The sequence below is a fragment of the Cibotium barometz genome, chromosome 48 (assembly GCF_041138505.1).
Source record: "Cibotium barometz isolate CiBa-2024 chromosome 48, ASM4113850v1, whole genome shotgun sequence".
NCBI lineage: Eukaryota > Viridiplantae > Streptophyta > Polypodiopsida > Cyatheales > Cibotiaceae > Cibotium > Cibotium barometz.
This window is the reverse complement of record NC_141093.1, coordinates 26,332,543-26,344,506: the sequence shown is the minus strand read 5'-3', so window position 1 is coordinate 26,344,506 and position 11,964 is coordinate 26,332,543. Positions and strand designations below refer to the sequence as shown.

The window sequence follows — 11,964 nt, the reverse complement described above, 5'->3', positions numbered from 1 at the left end:
AGAGAGTATTGTTTATTCACAACAAGGGACCACCGTTTAAAATCAAAAGATGCCACCACTTACCGCCCATATCAATCACTGTGATGGTGGCAATCCAAGTTGGAGTGACCAGTCTTTCGATCATGCTAACGTAAAGGATGGCCTCATCATCATCATCAGCACGGCGTATTCTTACGAAGTTCCGTGAAGCCTTTAAATGGGCTTCTACAGAAATCATGGTACCCTAATACAGGTAGGGTTTTATCCTCACTTTTAGGATTTGATCCAAATTGATCAACACATAAAAATTCAATGATTTCCGAAACCCTAGTAACACATAAAATCTTGGTGAATTCCAAAACCCTAGCTATCCTCACATGCATGATTTGATGTAAGTGATCTTAGTGCTTTTAGAGATGCGGCATGGGGCCGTGGCAAATGCTTTCATGCATCATTTGATGACAGTATTTCTATTGTCATTCTGGCTCTGAAAAAAAACAGCATGGAAAGTGGTTCATGGAACCTCAATGCTAGGAACGTTGTCACAAATGCCACAAACAGCATCGAAGCTGGCGACGGCGGTGGCAACCCGGCTTCTCATGCAATCTATCCCGTGCCTATGATGTCTTCTGGTATGCCAAGGAGTTCTCCAAGATGGCAAAATGGCATCCAAGATCATGACATGCAAGATGCCATGGGCCAGCCACATAGTAACCCATCGGTTCAACTCTCTTCTAATCATCTGCTCCTTGCTGCTAAATGGTTTCAACAGAAAAGGCTTCAAAAGGCTTTGGCCAGCTGCAACGCAAATGCCTCTTATGCGACTCACTTACAGATGGACGATCATGTGCGGCCGCCCTCTCATGGAGTGCAGGAAGCAGCCAAGAATGCTCTGAGAAGGATACTAGAAGGTATGAGTAATGTAAGGAGTAAGTGGTGAGAAACACATCACGTTTTGCTGCTTCGCTGGTGGGTGGCATGATGCAATGCTAACACATGCTTGTGGCTGTTCTTGCAGGCTCGTCTGGGGTGGCAGAATTGAATGAGTGTCCATTGGTGGGGAGTAATGGAAGCAAAACGTCAAGTCCTCAACAGATCTCATGTGATACTTTATCGCCTCCCTTGGTTACACCAGCAGGGCATTCACCTTACTTCCAGGAAGTACTTTCGCTTTCCCCTCGCATAGGGCAAGAAAAGCATCAAAATTTGTACTTCCAGGTGAGAATACCATGGTCAAAGCAAATTATCTTCAGTCTACTCCCTGGCACTGCAATAATAAGCAAGTGGATGGCTTTTATTCTCATAGGCAAGCTCCGAACTTCACAAAGGCATGCTTGACACTCTTGATGGGGTGGCTGCACAGGCAAACCAAGTTCAAGATGCAATCTGGCACTCTCATTCACAGGTTTGTATCAAAAAGGGATGTTTGGTGACAATTAGGAATTATTGCCTAATATCAACTTCTGTATATTTTTCAGCATTAAATGCAGTAATTTAACATTCAACACACTTGGGATTAAGAGAACTAAAGTATGAAGTGCATGGTTGTGATGTTTGGGTTACAAGGTTAATATGGATGGCTCTGTTTAATGCTTGACCTTTTACAGAAAATGCAGGTGTCACACGGGGTTTTAGTGCCATCTTTTGCAACCCATAGTAGCCTTAATCAGTCTCAGGATAGATGTGGAGCAGGTGTGGGGGCACCGAGACCTCGCGTAAGAGCTCGCCGTGGCCAAGCTACAGACCCACACAGTATTGCTGAAAGGGTACGTATTTGAATGTAAAAGGGCACTGTGCGTGTGTATCTTGTTCAGGATTATTTACAAGGATGAAAAGTTTTGAATAGTCATGATAGCTCGTGCTTTTGATATTTTACTTTGTGCTATCTATGGATTTGGCACAGCTCCGTCGTGAAAGAATTGCAGAGAGGATGAAATTATTACAAGAGCTGGTGCCAAATACAAGTAAGGTATAGTACATCCAGTCTCAGCTATGTTCTGCTCATTTCAGTTGCCCTCGCACCTCTGATGCCAACCAATGCCATGGATATTTTTCGGCTTCTGTCTTGAACGTTTAGAAGCCTCCTGGCTTCGCCAGGTACTCTCTCTGCCTTAGCCTTATAGCCGTCAAAGTTGGAGTTCCTTTAGGTGAGGCTTCATTGCTTTTGTAATGGAAACAAGCCAAGCATCTATAATCCTTCACAGACAGAGTAAGTGTTATTTAGATTACTTGATTCACAATGTGGAAGCAGATTTAGAGAGGCTGCTTCCATGTAGTAGTAGCAGGCCTTGATAACGGTATTTGTTTTAGACGGCACATATTGGCAGCACCAATCACCCTTGTGGTTAGTTTGGTGACTAGTAAGGTATTTCCTTAGTAGCCAAGCCCTAAAGTTTCAAAGCCCAGCCTTAAAGGTTGCAGTCAGCCAATTTGAAGATAGCATGGGCATAATTTGATATTATAGCTCGTTTGCTCTGAATGTGTATTTCTTTCTTGAGGCATGCCTTTGCCTTTGTTTGGTTTTGTAGACAGATAAGGCAGTTATGTTGGATGAGGTTATCCAGTATGTGAAATTCCTTCTATTGCAAGTAAAGGTAAGACAACCCCAAAAAAAGAAAAAAAGAACCATTTGCTTTTGCTTTTGCTTATGCCAAGGTGTTGGGCATTCCTTACAAGGCCCCTTTTTCAAAACAGGTTCTGAGTATGAGCAGGCTAGGCAGTGCTGGTTTGGTTGTGCCTCTTGGTGCAGACCTTTCAGAGGTAATTGTTTTTCATGCTAGAATAACAAGAAGAAAATTTATGAAACTTATAGAAGGTTTTTGCATTGATCTAGCTTTTTGGTGTTTTCCAGGGGAAAAGCATGCATATGCCAACAGCAGTACAAGGTGAAGGTGCAGGCCCTTCCCAAGAGACCATGCTAGGTGTTGAAGAACATGTTGCAAGGCTAATCACTGGCAATGTGGGAGCAGCCATGCAGTTTCTTCAAATGAAAGGCTTGTGCTTGATACCCATCTCCTTGGCAAAAGCCAACCCAAGCACTGATGCAAGCCTGTCATTAGCTAATCAAACTCGCTTACCAAATCAATCAAACTCGTCATCAGTAATAACCATATCAAGTAAATGCCTCACGTAAACTTAAGTGAATATGCATGCACGTTGTCTTGTTGTTGGCAATCAAAAGCATGGAAAGAATCAGGATAGATCCTTAGCTTTCAAGAACCATATATTTTACTTTGTTATCCCCATTGTTTTTGACCCAACCTGCTGACAAGTAGGCACTGGATTGATCCTTGGCACCTGATTCCCCCTTCCCCCCCCCCCCCCCCCCCCCCCCCCCCTTTTCTCTCTCTCTCTCTTTCTCTCCCTGCCTCCCTCCCTTCCCTTCCCTTCCCTTCCCTTCCCCTCCCCTTCTTTCCCCTTTCCGGAATACAAAAAAGAAACCTCATGTATAAGAAAGGGGCTGAAATTGCCCCCTGATAAATGGGGCTTGACATGTTAGTGTAACTTTTAATCCTTACAAGATAGTTTGTCTATAGGTATGCAAACTTCATTAGAATGCTTAATGACTTATCCCATAGTTGTCAGGTGCAAAAAAAGGGTACCGGAATGGGATTTTTAAATTTTGAAAAATAAGTTCGATTGAGGTACTATCCACTTTAAAAAACACTTGAAAAAAAGATATTTGTACACATTTAGAGATGCAAAGTCTAGAGAAGTGGTAATTTGTCATAAACTAGAAAAAAGTTAAAACACTAGTATAAAAACTGGAGTCATGAACAATGAACATTGAACATGCCATAAATAAGAGTCGTGGCCCACGGCTTACAATAGGAAATACAAAAAAGTGTGTTGTGACTAGTCACAACACTGAGTACAAAAATGTCTAAAGTTTAGACTCTAGTCCTTCTCCTCAAAGAAATCATTAGGGGAAGGAATGTCCTCGCTAGAGGTGCTCCCATCATCATCAGAGGCCAACCCAAAACTGCTCTTGCTAAGGACATTATCCTCGTCATCATACTTGGGCTCTCTGATGCTTGTAATAGGAGCATCCTCTTCTTCAACAACAACGGGTGTTAAAGTGCTCCTTGAAGTCGAGTCGGAGCCATGTCTCATATATGTAGCCACCGGGGTCGAAGTAGGTCGTTGAATAGTGTATGTGCGGCCGCCTACTCGTGTGCCACCTCTAGCTGTGCGACCTCTACGAGTACGAGAAACTCGACGGTCAATCTCCTCTAGCTCTTTGTAGAGATCGGCATATACGGTCTCCTCATTTGGATCTCGCTCCTTGTGGACACTCTTAAGAGTGTCCACTTTCAACTTGAACTTGTGACATTCACTTGAAAGCAAAGTTCAAACATTTATAAATTTTTAGACTTTAGTCATGCATTTATAAATTATAATTAATGAGTTGAACTTTGAACTCTAGAGATCTCTACTTGTTTGGAGATCTCCATGTCATGCATCTTCTCCACCATGTGCATGTTAGCACGACAATATACAAGCTGCTCTAATTGCATGGTGTTGAGATGATTTCGTATCTTTGTGTGTATGAGTGAGTCGAAACTCCAGTTCTTCTCACATGTTCTCGAAAAGCAATCTTATGAAAAATAAGAGAGTTAGAAATTAGAATGTAAAAACTAGTTAGTAGTTACGACTCTAGAGTATATATATTATAAAGTTATACTTTAAAGTTAAAAGTCTTATTCAATAGTCACTTGTGACAAAACTCTCAAAGCCACTTTTTGTACGTGAGCCATTTGATAACTAAATGACTTCCACCAAAAAGTGGTTGGATCATTGACTCTCTACTAGAGTAAAGTGGGTTCGTGAAAGAGGCTCCTCTTTGATCATTATATCGAATGAGCTTTTGGAGGAAGTCTCTTTGCTCGTGGACGGGAAGTATCCTTGGCAAGTAGGCATCTCGATTAGAAAGTAGCTCCTCATCGGCAAAGAGCCTTGGTATTTTGTAGGTGGGATGCAACAAGGCCACAAGACCATGGATAGGTCTATGCATCCATTGCCACCTCCTCTCCACAAGTGCCACGATGATCGAATCGCGTCGTGGAGTGGATGGAGACTCGGTGGAATCCCTAGAATGTAAAAATTTCACTTTAAGATTAAGCCTTTAAGGAATGAGAAAGAGATGTGAAAACGAGATTTGAAAATATGGGACATGGGTTTACCTAATCCCCTTCATAGGAATGTCGGGGTTCTCCTCATCAAACATGGTGGTTGAATGAATCTCTGTTACAGCCTCTCGCATGAAGTGGGTGAGTAGTCCCAATGTGGAGCCCTCCATGTTGGCCATGCGCAAAACCCTATATAAGGGAGTCACCGTAACGACAATGGCACGCACCTTGCGTCAAAAGGACTCTCTTATGCATAGCTGTTGAACGGCTCGGGCCTCGTCTACACTAGTCACCAACTCCTCTCTTAGCCATGCGACGATATCCGGGGAGACCACGATCATTTGGAGCTTCGGTTGCACGTTGTATAACCGCTCCAAGAGAAGCCACATGTAGGCAAACCGTGTGAAACAGGGCTTCTTAAGCTCCAAGTCGCTTTGCTCCTCGCGAAACATAGCGAGCACCTTACCTTCTTTGTGAAGAAATTCACAATGGATAGGCCTTGTGCGACCACCCTCTTCACCCACTCTAGGTTCCCCACATCCTCCATGAGTAGGTCTAGACAATGGAAGACACAAGGAGTCCATACATTGGATGGGAGCTCCGCTTATACCAAGTGTCCCATTTTGCAGCAATTGGACGCATTGTCTGTGATGACTTGAATAACATTTTCATGTCCGACTTACAAGTAACACAATGGCAAATGTAATGACATTCTTAGAAGTTAGAAGCTTGAACATGTTACATAGATACTAGAGAGTTGAGACTTGAGAGTTAAAACTTAAATCGCAATGCACATGTGACATGTGACATAGTACATACCTCTATGATGGCTTGCCGGATGTGACGATAGACAAGTCTCCCGATGTTTGTTGCCCCGCCTTTCCAGTATCCACGACATGTAAGAAGTGTGTTGAGAGCGCATGAAACAAGGATATTCATGATACCTCTCTTCTTCTGATCACTCCATCAATCGGAGATGATAGAGCAACCATACTTCGCCGTTGATGTAACCCTTCCTGAAAAAGTTTGGTTGGTCTATCCTCTCCGAGTGTGAGCTTTGTCGTTGATCCTTTGCCTCTCGTCTCATCAAGCATATTGGTGCGCATCTCATGGTAGGTGATACCATGCCATTCACCATGGGATGGTCCCACCTCTGCAATGACCTTCACCATTCTGTGCCATTGTGGAACCTTGAGCACATGGAAGGAGAGATTGCAATCGATTACCGTGCGTGTAATCTCCTTATTCGCGGCTTTCATCTTCGCCTTCACATAGGTGAGGTTGTTAATGTTTGCATCGATGGGGCAGTTTGCCTCATTACTGGAGAGCTCCCCTCCCTTGGCCTCTTTGATTGGAAGTTGGAACCGCCTGAGGTGGAGCCGGGAGCCGGATGGGCGAAGGAGTCACAGATGCGGAGGTACTGGACATGGAAGCTCCCCCACGTTCACCTTTGCCTTGGTTGCGGATGAGCGAGTACTTCTTCACTATACTATCCACAATTTCTTGGGGAATGTCCTTGCACGGTGCCACTTCCCCACCAATCTTAGACACATGTGCAAGGAGCCTTGTGACGCTACTTGTGTAACTCTTCCCACAAAAGTTGCACATCCATTTCCATGACCTTGAATTACTGGTAGGTTTCTCATCGGTGGTGGTATATAAGGCAAAAGCCTCATGCTTGTCCTTTCCTCTGGACCTCATTGCCAAAGTCTAGAGAGAAAGAGAGCGCTTGAGAGAGAGAGAGAGAGAGAGAGAGAGAGAGAGATTGAGAGAGACTTGAAAGTTGAGAGCATGAATGATGAGAGAGGGAGAGAGCTTGAGAGAGACTTGAAAGTTGAGAGCATGAATAAGAGAGAGGGAGAGACCTTGAGAGAGACTTGAAAGTTGAGAGCATGAATAAGAGAGAGGGAGAGACCTTGAGAGAGACTTGAAAGTTGAGAGCATGAATAAGAGAGAGGGAGAGACCTTGAGAGCTCTTATACAAGCACTAAGGTGAAAGGGATCCTAGGCCATGCCCAAATGGGAGAAAAAAAGGGTCAAAAATGGTGTAGTTTTTTTTTAAAGGTCCGTTTCGCTACCCTATCGTACTGTACGGCATGAAACGAACGTTTCGTTTTGTATGGCAGCAGCGAAACGTTTGTCGGCCAAAAAATTTGTTTCGGCATCGTTTCGCTTTGATCGTTTTGACGGTTTGTTGCGGTACGTGTCCCGTAGACACTATGACTTATCCATCTTCTCTTTAATTAGTATGAAGTGTAATGCAAGGAAGCAAAAGAAAGCATCCAATGCTGACTTCACATCTGTGGTAGTTTTAAAAAGTGAAAAGAGGACATCATCCAAGTAACTTACTTTGGTTGTAGAAACTTAAACAAGGATCAATTGATTTCCCATTTGTAAGAGAGATGGTCAAATCATTGTCATTGTAGGTGTTGAATGTGCATGTGCAAATGTTTGCTTACAAGCAGCAGGATGGCCCAACCTACTTTGTTATAGACCACCTCAAAGTTCAACAAAGCACTACAAAATTCAATCTTGCAGCCTCGGTTGTTGAAATGGCCTCAAGAAAGGTGGAGATGATATCTAGGATACTCCTATTGCGATTAAACTTGTCTTGGGAAGGGGAGAGAGAGCATCAACATGAATGATAGTGCTTCAAAGAAAAAATTTCCATGCCATTGGCATTGCCCCCAAGAAGTAGAGAACTTTCCAACATTGTAATGAAGATCTTGTACTTACCAAATCATGGTAGCACAAATTTGGAGAAGGGAGTTTGTTTTGTCATTTTTAATTTCTTTTTGACAGTTTCTCTCCTTTTGAATTACTAGCTTCTTTTCTTGTATATAATCACCTAGTTCCTTTGTCTTTAACCAATGAGATATATCCCTTTGTTATTAAGTCTCTTGCTAGCTTTTAGGTCCTACAAGGCCCAAGGTGACCACCACACATTATACATCAGAAGGGAATATCCCAGTAGACCCTTGCCATTCCACCAAGTGCAAGGACCATTGCTAGATCTTACAAAGAGCGTGCTTGAAGGTTAAATAATTTCAACCAATAGGATAGTCTATTTCCAATCCTTGGTCATTCTCCAATTCTCTCCTTCCAATTCTCCATAGTTTTCTCTACATTTTGGAAATCCATTTCTTATCTTTTACTTGAAACAACTCCATAACCTCTAAGGGTAGAATCCTTTTCGTCTCAAGCAAGGTTGAAGTCAATCAAAACTACCTAAGGAAGAGGAGGGTGTTGATGATGCTTGAAAGGTGAAGGTTGCCTTGTTAAGGCACAATAGGTGCTTTTTAAGAATGATGTCAAAGGTCACTAAGCACAATGCGAAGCTAGAGGCAGTAAAAAAACAATTAGAAGTCCTTGAACAAGATTGAAGTATGCAAATACCTTGAATTGTTTATATGTGAGCCCATAATTAGATGTCAATTTTTTTAAACTTTGGGTCCCATTGACATGTTTAAGGGGACATTAGGTTGGATTCCTACACATGTTTTTTAATCTTTCCTACTCTTCAACAAATCCAAGTGGGCCAAGTGGTTAGTATGGCAACTTTACTATTAGAGATCAAGGGCTCAATCTTGATGGGGCCCATTCTTGCACTTGTTCGTGTGGTGGCTCTTTTCTTCTTTTCCTCCTTTCTTTTCCTTCTTCTTTTTTCTTATGTTTCCCTCATATATTCTTGTCCTTGGTGTTTTTGAATAAATAATGATCATGTCCTCAACCCAACTAATACATGTGGATGAAATGCTATAAAATTTAGGTAGGTTTATATCAACATATATATTACATTAGTGAATGCCTCTAATATTAGCTAGTTTGATATTGATCTAGATTGGGTAGTTGGATGAAAGCCTCATATTCAAAAACTTGAACCATATGATGGGTGTTGCTCAAGGATGGTTGATTGGCCTTACACCTTGTTGCTCTTCAAGCCAATGTGATGAGAAATGTCCAACTTAATTAACAACAAACATTGAAGTAAAAGAGCTATATCCATGACTACGTTGCCTAAACCAATAACACCATTAGTCAATTTGATGATAGAACTACATACATATTTTTTATTTTCTACTTCAATGAAGGGTTGAGGAGAGGCCTTAAGGGAACTCTTAAAGCTAAAGAAACCCTCACCAAATGCAAGCCATACATGAAGGAGGCCACATACATATGGATGATGATTTCTTTGATAGTGAGCAAGGTTTACATGCACAAAATAACATTAATGATGGCATTAGTGTAACCATAAATGTTAATGAACGTAGAAGGTCAACTTATCAACTTATTAATTTAAATAATGGTGTGTATATTAAATTTTTTATTTAAAATTAACATCTTATCAACTTATAAACTATTAACTTAGTCAACTTATTAACTTATCAACTTTAAATAATGGTGTGTCCATATCAAAAACTTAATAAGTGTGTATACACTCACTTATAAATTAGTGCTAGTTCCTAAGGCTAGGTTTTGACCAATCCTTACATGTCACATGTCACATAACCATGTCAGTAAACAATTTCACACGTGCGGTTCACGGGTGGGCGTCCCCTTACTTAGAACTACATATTGGTTAGGCAAGCATGAAAATAGCATGTAAATTCAATTGCAGCTAAGCACATAAAGATGCTATGCAATGCAACATTGATATGGACAATCTCTGTTCATGAGACTATACCAAAATAGACGTGTTCCATGCAAGTACATGAGGTACCAGACCTAATGGAACACCTATTGAAGTTAACGTATTAACTTATTAACGTTAAATAATGGTGTCCATATCAAAAATATTATTTAATATTACTTAATGTAGAAGATCAACTTATTAACTTATCAACTTTAAATAATGGCATCCATATCAAAAATCTTATTTAAAATTAACATCTTGTCAACTTATTAACTTAATGTGGAAGGTCAACTTATTAACTTGTTAACTTTAAATAATGGTGTGCATATCAAAATCCTTATTTAAAATTAACATCTAAACTTATTAGCTTAATGTAGAAGATCAACTTATTAACTTTAAATAATGATGTCCATATTAAAAATCTTATTTAAATCTAATATCTTATTGACTTATTAACTTAATGTACAAGGTCACAACTTATTATCTTTTAATAATGGTATCCATGTCAAAAATCTTAATCACATGAAATTGTTTCAAAAATCCACCAGTAATGTCGTATTGTTAAGGACAAAATTAAGCACCCAATCGTAATAAGTGCTAATTATCCCCCCCCCCACACACACACACATACATACATACATACATACATACATATACATATACATATACATATACATAATGTACATGTACATGTACATGTACATATACATAATGTACATGTACATATACATATACATAATGTACATGTACATGTACATGTACATATATATACAGATACACACACACACACACACACACACACACACACACACACACATAGATATATACAGATACATATACATATACACATATATATACTATGAGTGATTATCTTAATAGAGTTATTTGGATTATAAATATTATGTCCTTAGAGCTGGACTATATATATCCTTAATTTGATAATGTTATAGTTTAAATCATTGGGCCATGTACTATATTCGCACTATTTGGTTCCTTGACATTGATATATACAACCAATTTGAAATGAAATTATTTTTTTATATAATTGATTTGACTATGTACTCTAGTTGAGCTCTTTTGATTGGTAATGCTAAATGTTTCTCTTTAGGTTTATATGCATTGAATTTTTGATTATGTTGTTGATTGGACAATGAGCTCTTTTTTGCACTTTTGTTTCCTAAACTATTTGAATTTATGTATCTTGTTATTATTTTGTGCTTGTGCTTGGACTATAAGTTTTATTTGAGTTGTTATGAGTTTGACATAAAACATTACTAATTACATAATTAGTTTAAAAGAAGAATTTTACATCACAATCAAGTGGCTTCAACCTTAAGAAGAATAATATTAAGAGCTTACCTTTGCCTTGTCGATGCATGTGTCATTGGGTCTTGCCTTAGAGCTACAAATGCAACTTCTCTATGTGGGTGTGTTAGTTCATTCTTGTCGCATTCTCACTCAGTTGTTTGTTGTCACATTGGAATGCTTCTTACTGCTGCTGCTGATGATGGGGTGATGGGAAAGTTCTTTATGCCTAGATGGTGGCAACATGAGCTGCTTCTTTATGAAGGTTCTGTCTTAGAAAAGGCAGGGGATTAAGGGGAAGCTAATACAAGAAGATGCTAACCACATATTGGTTAACACATTTCTATGACAACTATGTCTGCACACTTATGTAATGGGCACCTGTGCTATATTGTAAATCTCGTCATTTGATGAAGGAAATGTCCTAAAGACGCTCCCAAGTATTGAGCTTCAAAGGACAGACAAGAGGATCTTGGTCAGTTGGCCAAACCATAGAGAAAAGCCTTGTAACTATGTTTTGGGCGCTCTGGGTTACTTACTCCTACGTGGCCTAGTGGGAAAAGGCTTGGAACTATAAAAGCTAATTTCTCTTGTTTGTAACTCATTCTCCCATTTGTGCAATAGAAGTGGACTATTCTCTCTCTCCCTCTCTCTTGCAACTCTAATCTAGCATGTGTGGTGTGCTTAAGGTTAGGGTTTGGGAGTGATTAGTGTTAATCACTTGTTCCCTCTCTCTCTCTCTCTCTCTCTCTCTCTCTCTCTCTCTCTCTCTCTCTCTCTCTCTCTCTCTCTCTCTCTCTCTCTCTCGTGATGATTAGGCTAACCAACGCGATCCTCTTCCGCGAAGATCCCACACGATCTTTGCGAGAGAGCTTGCATCACCCATTGGATTAGAGTAACTGCCTCAGTGTGTGACAA

At 40.3% G+C, this 11,964-nt stretch overlaps 1 protein-coding gene across 6 annotated transcripts; it reads left to right on the top strand.

Annotated features, from left to right (window-relative positions):
* The first annotated feature begins 214 nt into the window (after positions 1-214).
* On the top strand, positions 215-11,689 carry LOC147611013 (uncharacterized). Of its 6 annotated transcripts, none has more exons than XM_086785661.1 (9): positions 215-890; positions 998-1,197; positions 1,286-1,384; positions 1,587-1,745; positions 1,883-1,948; positions 2,508-2,573; positions 2,674-2,739; positions 2,831-3,095; positions 11,266-11,689. In XM_086785661.1, the coding sequence occupies exons 1-9, from the start codon at positions 482-484 to the stop codon at positions 11,277-11,279; spliced, it is 1,344 nt and encodes a 447-aa protein (XP_086641787.1). In that variant the 5' UTR covers positions 215-481; the 3' UTR covers positions 11,280-11,689. The 6 variants fall into 6 exon arrangements, with proteins under 6 accessions (XP_086641787.1, XP_086641783.1, XP_086641781.1 ...); XM_086785657.1 differs by lacking the exon at positions 11,266-11,689 and adding an exon at positions 7,535-7,763 and having other exon boundaries at positions 1,596-1,745; XM_086785655.1 differs by lacking the exon at positions 11,266-11,689 and adding an exon at positions 7,535-7,760.
* The last annotated feature ends 275 nt before the right edge of the window (positions 11,690-11,964 follow it).